The 23,354-nt window shown below is 40.3% G+C and overlaps 2 protein-coding genes across 2 annotated transcripts in view; one reads left to right on the top strand and one right to left on the bottom strand.

The window, feature by feature from the left end:
• PDE3B (phosphodiesterase 3B) overlaps nt 1-4,311 on the bottom strand; it is a 227,200-nt gene extending 222,889 nt beyond the window's left edge. Inside the window, exon 1 of the mRNA XM_030829527.1 lies at nt 2,950-4,311. Coding sequence (XP_030685387.1) covers nt 2,950-3,927 — 978 coding nt within the window. The 5' untranslated portion in view covers nt 3,928-4,311. The remainder of the gene's footprint in view (nt 1-2,949) is intronic.
• A 56-nt stretch (nt 4,312-4,367) lies between these two features.
• PSMA1 (proteasome 20S subunit alpha 1) overlaps nt 4,368-23,354 on the top strand; it is a 131,886-nt gene continuing 112,899 nt past the window's right edge. The window contains exon 1 of the mRNA XM_030829529.1: nt 4,368-4,548. The gene's annotated coding sequence lies outside the window, so the exon portion shown is untranslated. The remainder of the gene's footprint in view (nt 4,549-23,354) is intronic.

Below are 23,354 nucleotides of genomic sequence, written 5' to 3'. Positions count from 1 at the left end.
TTAACAGTAACTAGATTTACTGGGCTTCAAATCTCTAACTGCTTTGCCAAAAAAAAACAAAAAAAAAACCTTAGTTAAGAACTGAACTGACACATATATAGCATTTAAATCAAATATTATAAATCTAATTATAAAATCAAATGTTTTACAAACATGCCATTATTTTTCAACACAGTAATATAACATCCCAAAAGTTAAAAACTACTTTAAATCTATTATTCTACAATTAAAAACATTTCTATTGATAGAAGTTTAAGTGGCTTTCAAAGAGGTTAATAAAAATGTTTAAATTCTTAAAGAAATGAACATGTAGTAATTTTGTTACCATCCTATAAATGAACCCCCGTATACTTTTTTAAAGTCCTATCCAAAATATATAGGATATTTGCTCATCTTTTTCAATTATTATACCTTGGAAAGTATAGGTTAGCAAGGTCAACATTCAACATTTAAGTAAAACTTCAAGAATTACTAGTTTGTGACATCTTATTTTATTTTTATTTCTACCTTACCAAAAGTGTAAACAAAAAGAATTTAATTTTAGAATTCGAAGGTATTATATAATTTAATTTTAGAATTAGAAGGTATTACAGAATTCATCTACTAGGATCCTTTAATTTGACAGGATACTAAGATTCAGAAAGGTTCACTGACTTTTCCAAAATTAAACAGTTAAGCCAAGACTCCTCAATCCTCTGCCTATGAATCCAGGACATTTTCTCCTATGTCAGGTCCTATCTAAAATCTTTTCATCTTCCTTCACTTTCTGAAACAAGCAAGTGTTTTTACCACTGTCATATACGACACTTTGAAAATTAGAAAATCTCCTGAACTTTTACTTCCATAAAAGTACTGATTTCCTCTAAATATATTTAACATAATATATATGCAAACAAAAAGCACAAATCCACTGTTAGACTTCGGGAACAAGCATAAATAAAAATTCTTGTTATGACAGTATCTGCTAAGTTAAAAATACCCTTTTCTAGTAATGTCAAAATAGAATTATTTTGTAGACACTGAATATTAGGTAGGCATGTATAAACCCTGAACTATTCACATACACTTTAAGTGTGCAAAAATGTTCCTATTAAAAGTGGAATGTGAATCAGGGTTTTCTGCACTAAGAAAATACAACCTTTTTAGAAGCACAAATTGTATTTTCCTCTAATATAAACAATAATTGAAGCTACCTGGTATAGCTATATACATATATAGCTATGCTGTGATGGAAAGAGCACCACACTAGGATTAAGAAGCCTAGAAATTTTCCACTTACAAGAGGACAGACAGAATTACCGCACCAACAAATTACAATTAAAATATGTTAAACTGTAACTGTTAAGTTCAGGAAAATTGCCCACAAAAGTGATGAAACTGCTAAAACAATTTTCCAGTGTTAAAAAATGCAATTTGTTCACATTTGGTCAAAATTCAAATATTAATTCCATTCTATGAAAATAGTTGATACTACTTTGTTCCATAATAAATCCTCTCAAAACAATTTTTCTTCCGACACACATTTTCCTGAAGTACTATCTATTATCACTGGTAGTAAACTGAGAAAACAAAAGGCATAACAAAACTTTTTCAAGTGGTTGACCACAGAAGTGGCCTCTGAAGCCAATTCAAGAAGCAAAGTATTGTGTCACTGGAACACTACAGATCAGTGTTCAACATGTTATAAAACCAATGTAGTAGCTTGGAGATTATTTCGAAGAGAAGACAGACAATAAGTGAAGGAAGAGAACAGAAAATAAGAGAGAAGAATGCATCAAATGCATTAAGGACAAGAAACTTTTGTCTCCAACATATTGGCTCCCAGTGTAAAGCATATCAGTAATCCAAAAATTCAGAAAACCTATGGTGTACGCTCTTACTCTCCTACTTAAAACCACTAAACTTACAAGTTAGTCGTGCAGAACACAGCATTGAAAACTGAAAAATCTAATCAAATCCCAGAACTACCACTTACTAGACATGTGAAGCCGTGTTACCTCTGTAAGCCTAGATTTCTCATCTCTAGAGGTTAATGGCACCAGCCAAACACCGTTCTTGTGAGGATTTGAGACAGTATGTGTAAAATGTTTTGCACTTCATAAATGCTCAATAATAGTAACTATACTTATTAAGTTTCTTGGTGATGTAGAACAGGTAGATTTTCCAATACTATATAAAGATATAAACTCATTTGCTAATGATTTCAATCCCTTTTAAAAAAACAAAAATATGTAAACCTATGGTGAAAAAATAGAAATGCTTTTGGCGTCTTTCCAGGAATTACCAAGTTTAAAGTTTAAACTGTTAAAACAGTCTCCTAATTATGCAACAAATACAAAGAACATTGAATTAATCTGTAAAATATTATATTCACCTATACTGCTGTCTTTTCATCTAAATTACTCTCATTTGCAAAGCTCATGTCTTGTAACGATAAAATCTCAGATTTTTCCTCTCGATTTTCAATAACGAAACCACACTGATTAAAACTGACTGATGTATCCTCTCATTCTAAAGGCTGTATGTTATCCTTGGGTAGGCATCATTATAACAGCAAACAGATAAATGGCACCAAAAAGACACACATCAGAGTATGCCAAAAGCAGGAGTAGTCAATCTATTCAACCACAAATGATTCACCTCATTCTTCTGCAAACTCATCTATTGCATATACAGTCCTTAAACAGTGCCATGTGATTAGCGGGCTATTTGATTTCTATTCAATGACAAAAGGTACTTGCTTCTGCATTTTTAAAAGACTTCCTGTATTTTAAGAATCCTTTCCAGAATAAAACATTTCCTCCCCCTTCCTCCCTCCCCTCCCCCCACACACACCCTTTTTCCATTTAGAAAGTTAACATGCTTTCAAATAAGCGAATTCAACTCGGCAACTGCAGCGGTAAACCCGAACCCGCTCGCGTCCCAGACCTCGCCTTCCAGCTAACATACCTGTTCTCTCGAAATACAAGGCAATGAAGGTCTCCTGAATATTTTGCAACTGCCATAGTAACTGGCTGCAGTTTCTCCTAACGACACGCAGCTGGACCTCCTCCGGGGTCGGATCACAGGCACTTTTTCTTCGGTGGCACTGGACAGCCGAGGATGAAGAGGCGCTTCCCTGATTTGAAAGAAGTGATCCAACCCCAGGGCCAGCAGGCAGCCAGCGTCCCCCACCAGGCCGGAGAGCAGCGGCCTGAGGGCGGAGGGCAGCGACCCGAGGCTGGTGAAGGAGACCCACCAGACGAAGCTGGCCAGGAGCAGCACCAGGATGCAGTGCCGGAGTCGCAGCGGATGCGCGAGCGTCAGCAGCAGCCCCACGCAGCTGAGCACTAGCAGCAACCTGCCCGCCGCCGCCTCGGGGGGCGTGTGCGGGGCCGCGGACCCTGCGTCGCCATCCCCCCAAGGCCAAGACCACCACTGCCACACCAAGAAGTCCCCCAGGTAACAGCAGGCGGGCAGCGCCAGCAGCCACCAGGAGCCGCCGCTCTGGCCCGGGCCGGGTCCCCGCTTGGTCCGGGTGAGGAAGCAGGTGAGGAAGAAGAAGGCACAGGCGATGCTGAAGAGGGGGCTGAGGCTGTGCGAACACACGCTCAGCAGCGTCCGCAGCCAGGCGGCCCCGGCAGCCCAGCTCTGGGGTTCCGCGCCCAGCAGCAGGGCGAGGACAAAGGCAGCCAGGGCGCTCAGCGAGAGGCGCGCCCGGCAGAAGGGGGAGCCGTGCCGCGGCTGCTGGGGGGAGGCCGGCGGCGGCCGCAGCTCCACGTTGCAGAAGCGGCAGAGGTGGAAGAAGAAGCCGCGCGGAGGGTCCTGCCGCAAGGGGCTCACGCAGCTCTTCACGTAGCCGTTCCTCAGACTCTCGGGGGACGAGCCGGCCCCATCCGGCGGCTGCAGGGACCGCATGGCTTTGGCGTCTCGCTCGTCCCTGCTCATGGCTGGGGCCGGGGGTGGCCACGGGACTCAGCACACTCCGCTCGTACCGCAGCGGCCGCTCGTGCTCCCAGACCCCAGCCTTCACGTTCGGGGCGCCCCCTGGCTCGCAACCCGTCAAGGCTGCGCCGGCCGCCACGGCCCGGGGTCCCCACCGAGCGGACTGAGGAGCGGCGGAGTCCGGGACATGCTGGCTGAGGAGAGTGGCGGAAGGGGCTTCTCTCCAGGACCAGTTTGGCTGCCGCCTCCTTTTCCCTCGGGCACCTCTCGGGACTGGAAACTCGGTGTCGCTTCCCAGCTCCGCTGGCTGCAACAGTTACCTCACGGCCCCAGCCTGGTCCGTTGGGCGCGCGAGAGGCGGGCGGGCGCTCCTCCCCTGCGGCTGCCCCGGCCGGGCGCGCGCCCAGCGCGCGCTCGCGCCTTGTCCCGCCGCCACCCGCGCCGCGGCCGCCCAACAGGGACGCGAGCCGGGACCCCGCCGACCCAGCGTGCCCAGGCCGAGGAAAGCGCGGCGGCGGCAGTCAGAAGACCGGCCGGGACTGAAAGAGAAGGACGAGGTCATCTTCGGATGGGAGGGGCACGCCCGCCATCCTGGGACCCCAGGCGTGCAGGTTCTCTTTGAGGGTAAGTCCCAGACACCCAGCCGGAATCCCACAGGTCACTACTGGGGTCTTCGGGAAAGAGGGCGTTTGGGGTCCCCAAGGGGTGTACTTAGTGGGGATGGTGAGCTAAGGGTGGGAGGGGAGGGGCGCTGTCTCTAACCTTAGCCCCTTTCAGGGTGGGTCTTCAGACTGTGACCAGATGAGGGCCAGCCACCACCAAGGCCATGGCGAAGAAACCCTAATCGCTGTGGCTAGATCTGGCCTCAGAAGCAACGTGGATTCTTGGGCCACGCAGCAGGCCCAGGATCCTTGCAGTGGCTCTTAGGGAGGAACGTGCACGTGGAGTGCACTCTAGGAGCACTCCACGTGCACGTTCTTGAGTGTTGCTCAAGAACCATCTTCACAGGCGAAGAACTAACGTCTCGCCTTCCATTTTGTACCCTTGCCATACATACCAGCCGGTTCGCAACTTGTATCCCCTTCCACACAGCACAGATTTGCTGTCGCAATTGGTCTTTGCAAATTGAAGGCTTTTTCACTGTAACAGCATTTTCTAGATGGGGGAGCGGGGAGAACTAGGAATCCTCTCCAAGACCACTCCCCAGTTTGGATCAGCAGGACTTGAAGGAAGCCGAATAAGATGCTATCTGTGAAGTACTGGTGAAACTAGCAACATTAGGAAACACAGACCTGAAAGCCAAAAGAGAAGAACTTTGCTACACCAAAGGGACTGCTCTGGAATCTAACCAATCATAACTGCCTTAGAGAGTGAACTGCGTTTCTCTCCCTAAGCTCTCGCTTCAACCTCATGACCGGACTGCATTTCTCAAAGAGCTAATTCCACATTTTTCCAAGGAGATGAGAAACCTTACTGTGTGGTAAATCCCACAAACAGGCCCATTTTTCACCAATTAATCTCTGCCCACAGTCATGACCTAAAACAGACCATTTTCGTATATGGTCACAGTTCACATGCATAGCAAAAGGCACTGAGAAATTAGCACAAGAATTTAACCAAAATGAAAAAGTTCCAGAATTCCCTTTCCTTTGCTTTTCCTTATCTAATGTATTACCCAAATGCTTGTCCTAAAAGATAAAAATTCAAAAGGTCATTTTATCCTCATGACGATTGAAAGAAAAAAAATGCTCATTTCAACAAAACTCAGCAAATATAGTTTTTACATGATGTGCATAGAACTCATTACCACCAGTTGAAGATTAAAGTAAAAAACAATGGATACATTTTGAGTTTGTACAGAAGGGCGTGACAAAACTAGCACCAGCATTATTGAAATTCCCATTATAAATTCCATAGGAAATAAATTGATTTGAAAATTAGAACAAATTCAGATTAAAAGGTGTGTGTGTGTGTGCATATGCATGTATGTGTGTGTGCATTTAATCTGAAGTTGTCATCTAAAGTAGGATTGGCACATGATCATGGAAATGGTAGAGGAGTAGAAATCCAGTTTTGTGAGTTTTTGTCTGGGCCTAGCCATTCATACCCTGCCATTAAGCAATCCTATCACTTTTACTGCCCTTGTTCTTCTCAAATGTGAAATGAAGCGATTAATTTAGATAACCTTTGAAATCCTTTCTAGTCTTAAAAAGCTCTGATTTCTGTATGCCAAAAATACATAGGCATCCTGAAGACTCACCTTTAAGATTACCAATAATATAATAAGAGCAAGAGCCAAGAGCAACCTTTAATATTATTTATACTACCAAACTAAACCAAACTCTCAGTGTTGACAAGTAAAAATAAAGGGATTGTATGAAACGACTGTTTTCTGAAAAATAAAATCCAAAGCCCTCTTCACAAAATCGTCTTCTCAATTCTCTAGCCTTCTTTTAGCTGTCATTCAGGTTTTTATAAGGCTACAAGCCCAAATCTTTCAATAACCCATAGTTGGAGTGCATCCCTCTGAAGGCCAGCCTAGCACCTGAGAGAATGCTAAAGTAAAGTGTAAGGACGTAACCAAAGACCATCAGAAGTTTACTTAACTAAAAATATGCACAAAAAGAATGAGCTAGCTATGTTTATAGCAACTCCCTTCTCTGTTTACAGTCTTTGTCAAAGATTATTACTAGGCCGCATTTCTTAGAGGTCAGATTATTTAATTATTCCCTTGCCAAACTTAAACAACCAATAAAATTACTTAGTTCTTTAGGTTCAAGAATTTATGACCATTATCTGTCATGAAAAAAAAACTGAAGTCACAGTATACCTTTGACTTTTCCCAGCACTCTACCCCAGCCTTATTTTACCTGACTTTGCCTTCCCTCACGTCTTTTTTTTTCTTTAATTATTATTATACTTTAAGTTCTGGGATACATGTGCAGAATGTACAGGTTTGTTACATAGGTATACACGTGCCATGGTGGTTTGCTGCACCCATCAAGCCGTCATCTACATTAGGTGCCTTCCCTCACGTTTTGACCCATCATCTCTCCACTCCTTAGTGGATCGCTCCACTCTCCTGGTTTACCATGACATGGGATCCTGGCTCTTACCGCCCCGCTCCCAAGTCATTTTAGGACAATGCAAGCCCCTGGGTATTTCTTTTTTTTCTAATTTCTCAGGATAAAGTGGTCTGACACATTTTAAATATCAAAGAAACTCAGAAATAGGCAGTAAATTAACCAGTATCATTGAGATTCCAAATTTATAAAACTAGAGTCATCCCTGAAGATACATAGAAAACCTTATGTTTTTCAAAGAATTAAATAATTAACATTTACAACCTTATGTTAAAAAATAAAAACGGACAAGTTTTTCTCTAGCATAGAAAGGATCATTGTTTTCTGTGTGCAGTGGCAACTCTGTTGCCCAAGTATGTTAACAATACCTATGTTCCTTCCAGCTAATACTCATCTCAGAATCTGAGCTTCATTTTGACTCACTCTTTTAGTTCTTCTCAACAAGTAGCTATTTAGTGCCCACTATATGCCGAGATTTGTACTAAATGCTATTTAGAACATTTTTGAAAACTGTAACAGTTCCTTCAGAGCTTTCTCAGAGCTGCAGCTTTATCTGGGAGATAGAAAGTCTGCACATAGACTATTAAATAGCACAAAAGAATAAATATGTGATTAAGAACTGTTGAGAACAATGTGTTAGGACTATTAAAAAAGAAGAAATAATTTTCTTCTAGGGTGCCCCCACTGTGTAGTTGTTTCAGCTTGTTCTCAGTTTCTCATTCTTCTAGTTCCATTTCTCTCTCTTACAGTCTTCCTCCTTTCTCTCCCCAGCATCTGTCCAGATGGCTGTCTTCTGATCTCTCTCCTCTTTCCCCTGACCTCTCTCTTTCATCTCTGTATTATATTCCCTAACTTCTTTTACTTCTTCAGTTCTCCTACGTACCATCCCCCCTCCACCAGCATTTAATCTATCTCCATTAATGAATGCATTCATTCATTTAGTATTTATTCTGTGCCCGGTATGCTGGACACTGTGCTAGATGACAAAGATATAATGGTGAAGATGTGGTTCCTTAGTCTAATGAAAGCAAGACAGCAAGAAGACTATTACAGCCTGTTGTAACAGGAGCTGTGATACAGAGGTAATAATCCTCAGTGTACTCTGAGATCTCAGGAGCCCAGACTACAGTAGGAGTAGCAGGTAAGGAGTAATGCTCTGGAGGACTCAGAGGAAGTGATTTCTAGGCTTGATATTAAAAGGTGAATATAAGTTACCTAAGTAAAGTAAGGAGAAAAGATAATCTGGGCAAAGGAAACAAGCAGTGCAAAAATCTGGAGGAATGCAACTATAGTGCATTTGGATAACTCAAGTATCCTATGGCTTCAGTGTAAGGTATGATGGAACTACAGAGATGGTGTGGCCCTACTAATGGAACAGGAGTTTGTTATTATTTGTTACATAAAGGTTTATGTTCTGTTATCATATTTGCTTATTTACATGGCTACCTCTGCAATATATTCTTCAAACAAGAATTCTCTCTTATTCAATCTTAGCTCAATCTTCATGCCTATAGCAAGTACTTAGCCTATAGCAAGTCCTCACAATTTTTCAAGTGTGTTGATATTTCTCAAAACTATTTTAATAAATCAGACTTTAACTGTATTTCCTTTGATTTTTGGCTTTATTAGTCAATGAATTTTAATAGAAAACTCTTAAAATAGAATATAATAAACTTTTCATATTGTGATTTAAAAATATTTTTCTTAACATTCATTTGCACCAAATCACTAAAAGAACCCTTTTTCCTAGATTTACAAAAACAAAATTACACATAGGTTTATGTCGTATTTCACTTTCAACATAAAGTAAATGTTTCAGAGATGTGTGGGTCATTTTTTATTTAACTCAAGTGACAGTACCTGGATTCTTTGGCTGTGAAAGCATATATTCTGGTACTTTAAGAATTTTCCTCTTTCCGTTTCAAGTTTTCAGAGCAACAATTGTATCTCTGACACAAATTTACTATTATAATTTTAAAATATAACAATTGGTAAAAGTATTAAATCTATAACAATTACCCTGAAATTTCCTGGATTTTTTTATTATAAATCTAAAACCTGAACCTTGAACAACAAACAGCAATGCAGACTCTTTCCAAGTTTTCTTGTTCCCTCCCTAGACAAGCAGGAGTTTCTTCAGCTCTGGCTATCCCAGCAGATCTGAAGGATCACAGCCACGATGGTGGCAGCCTACCGTTGACACTGAACTTGTGGTTAATTGTGGAGTTCTGCCACAAAACCACCTCACTACCACAAACTGGATACTTGCCCAGGAAAGTGACAAACTGCCAGGCCAAGCAATCTACAGGAGGCAGCAAAAGCAAACTGCCTTTTCCCCCAGAAAGCAGTCATTTCTGGATTCCAAATGGAGCCAACAAACAGCGCACCAAAAAAAAATATATATATATATATATATATATAGATATAGATAGATAGATAGAGAGAGAGAGAAGTGTGTTTCTCCACTAAGCCTACTTAAAATGTATTCATGCAGTTTTGCAAGAGGAGCTCAAAAGGATTCATCTAGTTCATTAGCATCACCAAAAAGTGTAAGACTATTCTTTTCTTAAAAAATTTTTAATAAGCATGGAATTAGAAATAAATTACAGTTATATTACTATTAACTGCTAAGTGAAACACCTACATATTATCATTGCAAATAGGAGTAAATAATGTGACTTTGTGTGTGTTACTAAGCTGCGCACAGCCGCACAGCAGCACAGCAGCTCTGGGAACTTCATCTGAAAGTCCAGGCAGCATGATGTGAAGGAAGGAAACTTTAGCATCATTCTGATCTAGTTACCATTTGTAGCTACATGACCTTGTAGGTTACTTAAAGTCTCATGTTACCTACTCCATTTGTGAAATGGGGATAACAATGTCTACCTCTTAAAGAGTTACTATGGATTAAATTAAATTACACGTGTAAGGTAACTAACAATGAGTAGATGCTTAGTAAATGTAAATTAGTTTATTTTTCTTACATCTATCCTTTTCCTTACCCTCCCACATCCCTTCAGGACTTCACAGGACTCTGTTAATTCTGAGTTTTTCCAAGGAGACCTCCAGATTATATTGTCTGTTCAACTCTTTTTAAGCCTTACTTTCAATATTTTTTATTCAACTAAGTCTGCCTTTTTACTATACAATCAAGTAGATATATTAGCTCTCTTTCATCAAAAAGCAAATGCTACAGGGATGTTAATGCCTCTGTTCTAATTACTATAAATGCAGAAATGTTTTATATATTAAATTTTAAGGAATGCATACATAATATTATCTTAATTTCATGGCCCTACATATCTTAGATCTCATTCTGCAGAAAAGATGTTGATTTAGGGCCTGTATGTTGTAACATGGAGAAACAGAAAAAAAAAATTAAGCCGTAACCAATTTCATTCATATTAGCATTAAACATAGGGAAGACAAAAAAAGATTTATGTTTGCAAACATGTATTCATTTATTCAGCATGTACTTGACGCTACTCAGATACTAAAGGTACAAATATGAATGAGATACAGTCCCCGCCCTCAGTTTGGTAAAAGAGAAAATAAGTAAACAAATGCAGTACAGTGCAAAATGCTCTAACAGAGTTCTTACCAGGTACAGTGATAGGACATGGAGTAGTTCACAGATGAAGAGATACTAAACTAGGTATTGAAGAATAGGAGCTTCCCAGGTGGACAAGGAGGAGGGAGAGTATTCCATACAAAGAACAGTATTGCAAAGCCATGGAGGCATGAGACATCATGGGCATTTCTGGAACTTTAAATAGATTGGTATGATTTGTGGGGGAGGGAAGATGGGAATGGAAAAATGAGACTGGATAGATAGGTGGAAGCCAAATCATGGGAATCCCTATAGGCCACTCTAAGAAACCTGGACTTTATTCTGTAGGTGGTAAGGAACTGTTGAAAGTTTTAAAGGAGGGAGAAGCCATGATCAATTTTTATTGTATTTAATTGTTTTTCAAAACCCAATGCTAGTATTGAATGAAGGTTAGTTTGAAAGTATGTAAGACTAAAGCTAGGAAAATCATTTAAGAAACGATTATAATTGGCCAAATGAAAGATAAAGTTCTGTAAGGCAATGGCAGTAGTACCCTTTGGAAAGGAAGAATTAATTGAATTAATAACAGCTATAAAACTTTCTGATCAGTTCCATAGAATTGGAATGTGCAGAAAAGTAGACTGTGAAGAGGGTTCCCCAGCTCTAGCCTAGGTGACTAGAATATCTTGAAACCATTGAACAGGATAGTAAGTACTAGAGGAATAATTGAGAGTAAAGATTATGGATTTCCTTTTGAACAGATTGAATCCAAGTGGGAATGTTTCTTGGCCATTGGATGTATGAGTCTGAAGCTCAAGAAAACAATCTGGGCTACAGGTATAGATTGGAAGCCTGTAGTACATATGGAGAAGTGGAACCCTGGGAGAAAAAGAGATATCCCCTATGAGAGTATATAGTGTGAGAAGAGAAGAGGATTTGTTTTTGAACTCAGGAATACCAACATGTAAGGGACAAGGAACTAAAGAATTGCTCAAAAGAATGACTGAAAAGGAAGTAGCAAAGCTAGAAAGAGAATCAGACAGGAGTGGTGTCACAAACCAAAATGAGGAAGTTTCCAGAAGGGGGACAAAAAAGCATAAAAATACCACATTCTAAAAAGATGAGGACAGGAAAGTAACCACGGATGTCAATGAAACCTGACAATGACAAGTTTCATTGTCAACCTTATGTGGAATAGTTGCCACAGTTGGGGCAGAAGCCAGATTGCAGTGGATTGAGGAATGAATTAATACTTATTTTGACATTAAGAAAAGAGAGTTTCATTCTAGAAAGTTTAGCCAGGAAAAAGCTGTACCTTTAGTTTCATCATTATTTTGTTAGTTTTAGTGTAAAAAGAAAATTTGAGTATATTGATACAATATAAAGTACACATATACCAACTTTTCTCCTGTGTAAAAAAATAAATTTAAAATAATGGATTCCCCTTAATGGTATACTACCTACAGTCTTCCCTACACTTCTAGAAATAGATATGATAAACCAACACTTATTTTGTATTCATAGTGGTATCCTACAAATAAAAGAGTAAAAATTATGACAGTGAGGCTACAGATTCTATATAATACAGAAACAAATATAAATGTCTAGCATAGCTCTTAGAGGTTAAAATAACTAAACAGTTATTATCTGGCTTCAATGAGTCATACAATCTTATTCTGCTTCTTTTTTTCTCATACCCCTTTGAAGTCAGTGAGAAATCTCCCTTTTGAGAAGATTCAGATGGTAAGATCATAGAAATGATCTTGTTCAACATTCTTTGTTTAAAATCACTATATTTTTTATCAGCTCCAGAAATAATAAACAAACAACTAGATCTGCTAATGAAAAGCAAAATAAAGACTTGTACATTTACAGAAGTTTTTTAATGTCTAGTCAGATAATTCAGGCAAAAGCAAGAGTATTTTATGTCGTTTTCCTGCTAAATAACCAGGATTAACTGCAGCGCTCCGGTTCTTAACCTAACATCAATCTTCACTAGAATTATGCTTGGACTGTTCCCAGTGACAACTCTCTAGCATGGTTTGGTGCTTTGGTAACTATATTAAATGTAAGTGCAAACTGTGAAAAATAACAAGAACCCTTATATAAATTCAAGATTTTAATACTGTATTTTGGGATGTGTAATCATGTTTGAAAGGATAACTAACATCCACTCTAACATGAACAACACTTTAAACAAATCAAAACTATGGCTCTTTAACCAGTAAACTTCATGGCTATGGCTGATTTTATTCCTTAGAGACCCTCCTTTTTACAGGTGAAATGGTTTACATCAGATTTCCTCTCATTATAGCCTCTCAAATGTTGTCCAGACCAGCAAGCCACTCTCTTTAAACAAATACCAACCAACCAGGAAACCATGAGGTTTTATTGTGCTATAAAATAGACCAGACATTTCTAAACCTTCATAGGAATGAACCTGACTAAATCTTTACTAAAAATGGTTTCAAAATAAACTGTGGGCTCCAAGTTTCTCTAACAATCAAAATTCCTTCATCCTTCATCAATCTTGCTCTCAAGCTCTTTACTCTTCCAGAGGTACACATTGCAGGAAGTTTCTCTGGCCACATATTCATAATAATAACTAAAGGCTCCAGTTCTGTTTACTTATTGGGATATGAGAATGAAGGGATATATTAGCTTTATTCCATACATACATTCACATTTGTCAAAATTCTGTTTCAAATTTTCTTGTATACTACCAGCCCCTAAAACAGGAACTACTACTTCTTGTATCATGGGCATAGAAAGCCTGAATTTTGGCTATGCACGGTGGCTCATGCCTGTAATCCCGGCACTTCAGAAGGCTGAGTTAGGAGAATAACTTGAGGCCAGGAGTTCAAGACCAGCCTGGGCAACATAGTGAAACCCTGTCTCTACAAAAAATACAAAAATCACTTAAAAAAAAAAAAGCCCAAATTTTACGAAGGATTAATTGGAATCTTCGCCTTCAAAAAACGTATCCCCTTTGATTCCATTCAGCAAATATTTATTAATTTAAGCCCTGTCCTAGGTACCCTCGAAAAGTGTGTGTTGCATGCATTTGTGTGTTGCGTGTATGTGTACAAGTGTTGGGATAGAATCAGTTGTAAATGGTCAGTGGGGAACAAGACATACACAAATAACTATAATACAAAATGGAATATCCTGAAACAGCAGTCCCAACCTTTTTGGTACCAATGACTGGTTTTGTGGAAGACAATTTTCCACAGACCGGGGGGGATGGTTTCAGGATGAAACTATTCCACCTCAGATCATCAGGCATTAGATGGAGCATGCAACCTAGATCCCTTGCATGCGCAGTTCACAAAAGTATTCGTGTTCCTATGAGAATCTAATGCCTCCGCTGATCTGATAGGAGGTGGAGCTCAAGCAGTAAGGCTAACTCACCTGCCACTCACCTCCTGTTGTGCAGCCTGGTTCCTAACAGGCCATGGACCAGTACCAGTCTGGGGGTTGAGGACCCCTGTCCTAAAAGATAGCCAAATTGCAGTGAGGATCAGGAAGGGTGACATAAAGTAGATGAGATTTAAAATCTGTCTTAAAGGATGGTTAGGATTTAGATATAAGAGAGGATGGCATTGCAAGGAAGAAAAAAGGCATAAAAATGAAAGTGTTCATGGAATCATTGTTTTATCAGAATATAAAGTATGAGAATGATAACAATAAAAATATTATGAAGCAACTACAGCATGTGAGGTCCTCTAAGCCTCTTACTCTCATCCTCACAACAATCTGCCGGCAGAAATAATAATCCTCATTTTTACAACACATGGGACAATTGAGATTAAGTAATTTGTAGGGCAGAAAGATTAAGTAATTTGTCAAAGATTACACACCTAGTAGTTGGTGGAGCCAGGATTTGAACCTAGGCCATGGAACTCCAAAGCTCTATGTGCTTTCCATTATAACAGTAATTGTTAAACTTTGGTACACAAGAACCATCCAGATAACTTTTACCCAGATGATAAAAATGCAGTTGCTGAATGCTAACCCCAGAGATTCTGATTCATTAAACCCGAGATGGGACTGAGGAATCTGCATTTCTACCAAGCACCTCAAGTAACCCTGAGGCAGGAGGTCTAGGAACGACATTATCCTGAGGTAGACCAGCATAGTTTCGAATAGACCCTGGAATGGACTTGAACGTACTTAATGATGAGTGTTATGGACTAAATTGTGTTCATTCAAAATTTGAATGTTGAAACCTTAACCCCAGTGTGTCTGTATTAGGAAATGGGGCCTTTAAAGAGGTAATTAAGGATAAATTAAGTCCTAATGGTGGGGCACTAATCCAATATGACTAATGTCCTTATAAGAAGAGGAAGAGACACCAGGGATGGAGAAAAAAAACTTATGAAGACACAGCAAGAAGGAGGCTATCTGAAAGCTAAGGAGAGAGGCCTCAGGAGAAACCAACCCTGCCAGCACCTTGATCTTGAACTTCTAGACTTTCTAGCCTCCAGAACTGTGATAAAATAAAGTTCTGTTGTTTAAGCTCCCCAATCTGTGGTGTTTTGTTATGGAAGCCCTAGTAGAGTAATACAGTGAGTTAAATTAACTTCCTGCTTATCCTAAGCTATTTACATCTGTCATATATCAGGAGCTGTCCTAAAGAAGATCCCTAATTATCATCGCTATCATAAAAATTCACATTTATATGGCATTTTATAATTTACAAAGCCTTTTCATATGCTCTGTTACACTTGAACTTTGCAACAGCCTACAGGGTAACCAAAATTCAATAAGGCAATAGGACTTGCCCAGGTTTCTTACAAGTTGTAGAGCTGAGTTCAGGTCTCCTTACTCCAAATCTTACGCTGATTTTTTCTACATCACACTCACATGCATGTGCATGCACACACATCATGAAGTATGATTAATATATAAAAGACCCATCTAAGGGTATGTCTTTCTTTAGCTCTAGAGAGTAAATACCTTTACTTGATTTTCTAGTTACATAAGATACGGTTTCAAGAATTTAAGAGATGTGCCAAAACAGTAATAGCATAGATAAGATAAGAATACGGTACAAGATTCCTAATGTTCAGTTCTCTTTTCAAACAATTGACTAGGCAGTAACAAAATGGTCTCATTTATATCAATTAAGATTATGCTTTTGCTCCTTCAGGGCACACACTTTTGAGTGATTTTCTAGTAGTGTTTTGCTCAAATGCCAAGTGTTATAAATTTGTAGACTGCCAGACTGTACAAAAGATTATCACTTAAGTAATAATAAAAACTGTAAATAGGGAAAAAAAAGTGAAAGAACAGTTAGAGATAGAGGAAGTGATTCCTTTACTTTCATTTTATTTTCCAGCACTTCCTCTTTAAGTTAGCAAAAATAACATTTTTTGAATTGGCATTTGCAGAAAACAGTTCATAGAACACAGTCAACATTGTATACTACATTTCTGTAGATCCAGTACAGGAGGTAGATTCTAAGTCTGTCTTCTTCATACCCTACCATTTTATTGTTAGCTAAGGTCTTGTTCCCTGGTGGCATTGTGTTAGTTTGTATCCTCTGAGAAACAAATGCCAAAACAGAATTAGATGTGCAAGTGACTTATTGTGGAAAATGCCTATGAAAGATAAATGGAAGATAGCCAGAGGAAATGGAGAGAGTCTTCAGACTGTGATGCAAGTCTCACAATAGGGAAAGGAAGGAGGATTAGGTAGAAAGAGCCTTATACTACAGCATCATTCTAAGAAAGTGTCAACCAGGCCAATGTGGAGTCCTGAAGCCAAAGTCTCCTGTTAAAAGGAGTCCCTCATCTCACAGGAATGGGCCTACATTATACCCCTGCTGTTATTGACTAGGAGAAGCCCAAAAGAAGTATTGCCTCAGTACAGAAACGGGTGGATCCAGAAGAGTAAGGGTCCAGTAGTCAATTATGCTCCCTATAGCAGAAGATTTGAGTGACAAATTTTCTTTTTTGAGACAGAGTTTCGCTCTTTTTGCCCAGGCTGGAGTGCAGTGGCGTGATCTCAGCTCACTGCAACCTCTGCCTCCCGAGTTCAAGTGATTCTCCTACCTCAGCCTCCCAAGTAGCTGGGATTACAAGCACACACCACCACGCCCAGCTAATTTTGTATTTTTGGTAGAGATAGGGTTTCACCATGTTGGCCAGACTGGTCTCAAACTCCTGACTTCAGGTGATCTGCCTGCCTTGGCTTCCAAGATGCTGGGATTACAGGCGTGAGCTACCACGCCCAGGCTGAATGACAAATTTTCTTGATTGCCACAGTCCACCTCTTTCTCTGGACAGATCTGCTTCTCTGCGCAAATTTAGGGAACATATCCTCCGTGTTTCCTATGGGCTTTTCTTCCTGAGAGAAAACTTAGAAGGAAGTTAGTGAGATGAACTGGAGCCCCATTGCTGCAGTTGGGCTTGAGACGGCCACAAGGTACTTAACCTCTCCCACCTCTATTATCTATTTCAAGTCCTGTCAACCCTCAGCTATCACCTTGGCAAGTAATGGTAGCTTACCTTGTGGTGTGACCCAAACCTTCATTCCTGATGGGTCTGAGCCATTGGCAGTCATAACCTTTTCAAGTCAGGGTTGTTGTACATGCCCTTTCGCAGCTACAGTGGGCCAAAGGAGTACCAGCAGGCTTCCAAGTAGATGACATAGGAGTTGCATACATATTCCTATCCTTATTGTCTATAAGCAGCACTACCTTCTCCCGATGATCAGGGTTGATTACCCCTGCCAAGATGTGACCCTATTCTTGCCTGCAGGTCTCTGGACATGAGGTGTCCAAACTGCCTTGGCAGTATCTATAACATATAGTTCAATGAGACACTCACTGTGTCCCCTGGCAAGAGTGCACTCCTTCTCGGGACCTCCAGCCCTGCAGAGCCCAGAGTTGCACATATGGGGAGCCCAAAATCCCCCAGTGAGAGTTATTGGGAGTGATGGTAAATAGGGCTAGTCCTGATTACACCCATCGATCGCCATTGTGTTCCTCCTGCTGATGACATGGTACCATATAGAGGTCTCTGAGTTAGCTCAGATCCCCATGTCATCTACCACAGTTGCAACAGCATCCCTTTACCAGTTGGTACCTTTGGCTAAAATGAGGCTAGAGGAAAGGGTTCCCATACGACCAGCTAAAGGAAGAAGAATAATCCTGAGCTTTTCTCTGCAAAGGATGGCACTGCCTCCTTTGAGAGTGTTGCTTCTGAGCTGACGTTTCAGCTGTGCCTTTAGATAGCTGTTCGTGTTCTATGAAGTTGGCTACTTCTAAATGATGTTGTTATAGAAGATATAGCTAGAGCTCCCATGGTCATGAGTTCAATCCTGCATCTCCTTTACTGTGAAATGGGTCACCTGTTCAAATGTTTTTTGTGTGGTATTCTACACCCATAGATCAGACATTCTTTAAGCCCCTGGATTATGGTGCTGGTTAAGGTACTACAATCAGGAAAGACAAACCTGTACACAGAGTAGGTGAAAACAACCCTCTAGCCCTTGTAGTTGACTTACCACCAAGTGGCCAGTTGGTCTCATTAAGAAATAGTGATATAACAGCATTGATCTCTGTTGCTGACAGGTTGGACATTCAGAAGCAGCAGAAGCTAGGTCAGCTTTGGTGATGGGAGGTCCATGCTCCTGGGCCCATGCATAGCCTGTCTCTGGCACCATGGCCATTTTGTTCTTATGCCAAAATGTCAGTTTCAGGGTAGCCAACAACAAAGACTGGTTTATATAAACTGGTCTGGTTATTATATCTGCTTCACTGTTCACAATCTCTTCCACAGTAGATGCTTTCTATTGGGCCATAATATGTCACACTAAACTCTTCATGTAACTGCATGCCTCTATCCCAGAACTCCTTCTCTAAAATCTTTCAATTATTTTCTTTCCAGGCCCCTGACCAGACAGCCAGGCCATTGGCTATTTCCCAAGTCTATATATACTGGACCACTTCTCATTCCACAAAAAGTCAATGACTAGGTGCACTTTTTACAGATCCACACACTGGGAAGATTTTTCCCTCTCCACTGTCTTTCAAGGCTATCCTTGAATGTGGTTGTAATGCAGCCATGGTCCATTTTGAGCTTGTACTCACACACAGAACAGACCCACCCAAAAATCAAGCTTAAGCTTTCCTTCTCCTTCAGTTGTTCATATGGGGCCCCCATATGGCCATAGGAACAAGCTAGGGAAGGGTGTTATTTCAGCTGTTGTGAATGACATGCTGGGCTGGGCTACCTGCGCATGCAATTTGCCATGTCCTTTGTCCTTCTCAGGCTCAATCCTTGATGTAATTTTCTATATTAAAGTAGACTACTGCTGGACCTATACAGCCTTGTGATTTAACATATCCAGCAGAACCAAACTTGTAATGTGCAGTTCTAAACCCATGGTCACTTTGTGCCCCATGGTGAAGCACTCTGCTTCTACCAGTCCCAGTAACTCACCAAGAGCTTTTTCTCAAAAGACATAATTCTGTGCTACAAATGGCATAGCCTTGCCCCAGAATTCCAGGGCCCTATGTTATTCTCCCAATGATACTTGCCATAAGACACTGCATGTTTTCCCACCACTGTCACCTACACCATGCGATGTGCTGGATTGTATGCCCCAAGTGGCAGCTCTGTTTGCAGTGCAGCCTGGACCTCTTCACTCAAAGCTGGCAACTTTCTATGTCACTCAATCTAGCATTATTCATAGGTTTGGAATACGTTGCCTCCAGAACCCAAAGAGGCCTACCAGCCACTTCATTTCCTTCTTTGCGGATGCAAACGCAAGATGCAGCAATTTTCTTTTACTTTGAAGGGGATATCTTGTCATGTTTCTGACATGCATTCCTAAAACACTTCATTGAAGTTTCAAATCCCTGAATCTTCATAGGATTTATTTCCAACCCTCTGGAACACTGTGTCTTACCAAGGCCTTTAGCATGCTTGTGCCTTCTTGCTCATTCTAAACAATCAGCATAATGTCATCAATGTAATGTATCAGACGAATGTTCAGGCAGCCCAGATTTCTTCAGAGTATATTATGACAGAAGGCAGGAACATTAACATAGCTCTAAGGCAAAAGTGTGATTGAAAATTATTATCTAACCCACAGGAATGTGAACTGTTTCTGATCCTCTCTTCTAATTGGAATAGAAAAGAATGTATTCATCATATCAGTTGCCACATACCATGTGCCTGAGGCCTCATTAATCTGTTCTATTAATTACACAGTGTCCAGCAAAGCAACTGCAATTGGGGCTATTAATTGCTTGACCCCAAACTCCTAAAAGTCTGTGTAGGTACCCAGTCTTACATGCTTTTCTGTCTAGAGCATCTAGGACCTAGCACATATTCTATATGTATTTTATGAATGGATTAATAAATTGAGTATGACATTCAAGAAGATGCCTAGTAACTTAGGTTGATTTAGCTGATGACCCTAGCTCATAGGGTTATGAGGATTAAATGAGGTACTAAATGGAAGGTGTTTACAATAGTGTCTGGCACATAAAAAGCATTCAGTAAATCTTATCAATTGTATTTTTCCAGGCCGCAGAGAACCATCAGATATGATAGAGAGATTGACATTAAGCTAACTCCTTGACCAGAAGTTTAAATGAAACATAAGAGACATGTGTTGGCCTTTAAAGTGAAAGAGTCTGCAATATTTTTCCTGAGAATGTGAGGTTTCCAAGGAAAACTCAAAAGAGAACTGATTGTAAAGCTGGAAAGAAAGAATGACTTATAGAAACAGACACTTTCATAGCTAGTGGAGAGAAAAAGGTGGTTACTATGTGCCAATTCATTACTAGCATTGCTATATTTAGAATAATTTTCAGGGCCAAATGTGGTGGCTCATGCCTGTAATCCCAGCACTTTAGGAGTCCAAGGTGGGAGGACAGCTTAAGCCCAGGAGTTGAGACCAGCCTGGGCAACATAGTGGGACCCCATCTCTACAAAAAAACAAAACAAAACATTGAAAATTAGCTGGGGATGGTGGCGCATGCCTGTAGTCCCAGATACTTTGGAGGCTGAGCCCGAGAGGTTGAGGCTGCAGTGAGCTATGATGGTGCTACTGCACTCAAGCTGGGTGACAGAGGGGTCTCAAATTTAAAAAAAGAAAAGGAAAGAAAAAAAGATAATTTTAGAAAATCTCAAAGTTAAAATTTTTGACAAATGCTTTTTACTAATAAAGCAAAACATGATCTTGAAATAAAATGAATGAGTGCAATTATGCCTACTAGCCATTTCACAAAAATGGTGTTTTCCATTACCTAAATGACTATTTCCATATAAAAATAGATTAAAAGTACACTCACAGTTTTCATCTCTGACATAGGTCAATGTAACAGCTAATACAGGAAAATGAAAAGGTATAACAACAGGGCATACACACCCCTACTCTTCATTAGAAAAAAAAAGAGTATTTTTTCTTGTATAATACTGTGATTTGAGAGGCCTTAAAGCTGCTGTTCTCTGACATTAGCTTTGTGGTCAAATTTAAAATGATCTTGATAACTCTCAGGAAACCCTAAGTCTCATAAAACTTTCCCAACAATTTTCACAGTGAGAGCTGTGAAATAATTTCAGGGTCTCTAGGAAAGAAGCCACACTTGCTACTTTTAAGAAAGCTAGGAAGTGGGTTGTTGGGCAAGATCTAAACATGAATTCTTTCATCTACAAAAAAAGTTGAGCCAGGCTGGGCGCGGTGGCTCACGCTTGTAATCCCAGCACTTTGGGAGGCCGAGGCAGGCGGATCACGAGGTCAGGAGATCGAGACCACGGTGAAACCCCGTCTCTACTAAAAATACAAAAAAATTAGCCGGGCGTGGTAGTGGGCGCCTGTAGTCCCAGCTACTCGGAGAGGCTGAGGCAGGAGAATGGCGTGAACCCGGGAGGCGGAGCTTGCAGTGAGCCGAGATCGCGCCACTGCACTCCAGCCTGGGTGACAGAGCGAGACTCCGTCTCAAAAAAAAAAAAAAAAAAAGTTGAGCCACTATGAAGAATTTCCAGTGGCCACTCTGTTATCAATATCTCACAACTAGGTTTAGATGACCTCAAAACTTAGGAAATTGCTTTGCTGCTTTGTTGCCATTATCTCTGTCTTTACAGAGCTTTCCAGAATAGAATCACTAGATTGAATTTATTCCTCCAGTAAGTCAGTTGCTTATTAGCACTTCTAACATCCAGATGGTTTGAGACAAAGGCTAAACCAGGGATAATTCCCAAGTATAAACAGTGGAAACTCTCTTTTACTGAGGGACTCTAGTCTACTGGACTGTGGGCCAGGGCATGGGTTTCTTTTGCAACATCCCAACACTGCTGTGGCCTTTTCTATAACCCTTGCAAGTGAAGTCACCTGAAAAGCCAAGAGTTAAACTGGCTGTACAGTCTGAACTGTGAAGTTTGGAAATAAATTCAAATAGACCAATAGCCTGGATCTGTTTCATGAATAAACAGAGGAGTTCAGGCTTAGGACCCTATAAAGTTAAGTCAATATTAGTTATAGAGGAAATCCTGTTTGTTCTTCTTCTGTTGTAATTGGCTTTTTAAAAAGAACTCAAGTAGAGCTTTGGGGTATGTTATAATGCTAAAAACATCCTTTAAACATACACATACACATACACACACACACACACGCACACACACATGAGTGTTTATAACCAAGAAGAAAGCAAATCACTGTTGTCCTTACTGTTAGGTACATGAGAATTAAAAGTGTTTGCTCAATATCCTTAAAAAATACAACTTAAAATGCCCTAGCTTATGAAATGGGAAATACTTATCTAGGTTCTGATGCCATATAGTCACCTTATCATGATTATTACAATAAAGATAAGTAAGTGATTGCTATTAAAGCCCTTTAGTTATGCTGACTTGGCACAAATTTTTCCCAGTACTCATCACCTAGAAATTACACATAACAAGGTCTGAGTAATCCAGTGTTTAAACTTCAAGGGTACTAAGAGAGTGATTTCTAACCTCTTTGAAATTATGACACCCTATTTTGCCTGTTAGACATCACAACTCTTCCTCCTGTTATACTGTCCCCACACACTCAAGGAAAACAATTAATCTATTATATGATATAAAAAACACTTAAATGAATTTAAATTAATCTTAATTTGCTTCAGGCTTTTACTTGTTTTTCTTTATAATTACCTCTTCTTTGAAGCTGATTCACCCTAGGTTTAAGCCAGAATTAACCTCTCCTCTTGGTGTATTCTTTTAGCTCTTTATGTGGTATAAATCTATATTACAGTTTTTTTTTGAGACAGGGTCTCTCTCTGTCACCCAGGTTGGAGTTCAGTGGCACTATCTCAACTCAATGAAGCCTCAATCTCCTGGCTCCCCAACTTCAGTTTCCCAAGTAGCTGGGGCCACAGGTGTGCACCACCACACTCAGCTAATTTTTTTTATTTTTGTAGAGGCAAGTTTTCACCATGTTGCCTGGGCTAGTCTTGAACTCCTGAGCTCAAGCAATCTGCTTGCCTCCACCTCCCAAAGTGCTGGGATCACAGGCATGAGCTGCCACACCCAACCTATATTACGGTATTTTTAAATCATATTTTTGTTGATTAATTTTAAGTCTTTCCCCCTGGCTTAAATGTAAGGGCCATGTTTATTCATCTTTTTTCCAGAATTTCTAGCACAGTGCTTAATACAAAGGGAGATTCAATACATGTTAGATGAAGGAATTAATGAATGAATGCACAATGACTGTGGAGGCAGAAATATACCAGCATGTCAAAAATATCAACCCAAGGATTATTATTCTAGTAGTTTAAAGATATGCCTGTATAA

The sequence above is a fragment of the Nomascus leucogenys genome, chromosome 15, assembly GCF_006542625.1.
Source record: "Nomascus leucogenys isolate Asia chromosome 15, Asia_NLE_v1, whole genome shotgun sequence".
NCBI classification, from domain to species: domain Eukaryota; kingdom Metazoa; phylum Chordata; class Mammalia; order Primates; family Hylobatidae; genus Nomascus; species Nomascus leucogenys.
Note: the sequence above shows the minus strand (reverse complement) of the source record. Positions and strands in the feature narration are given on the sequence as shown.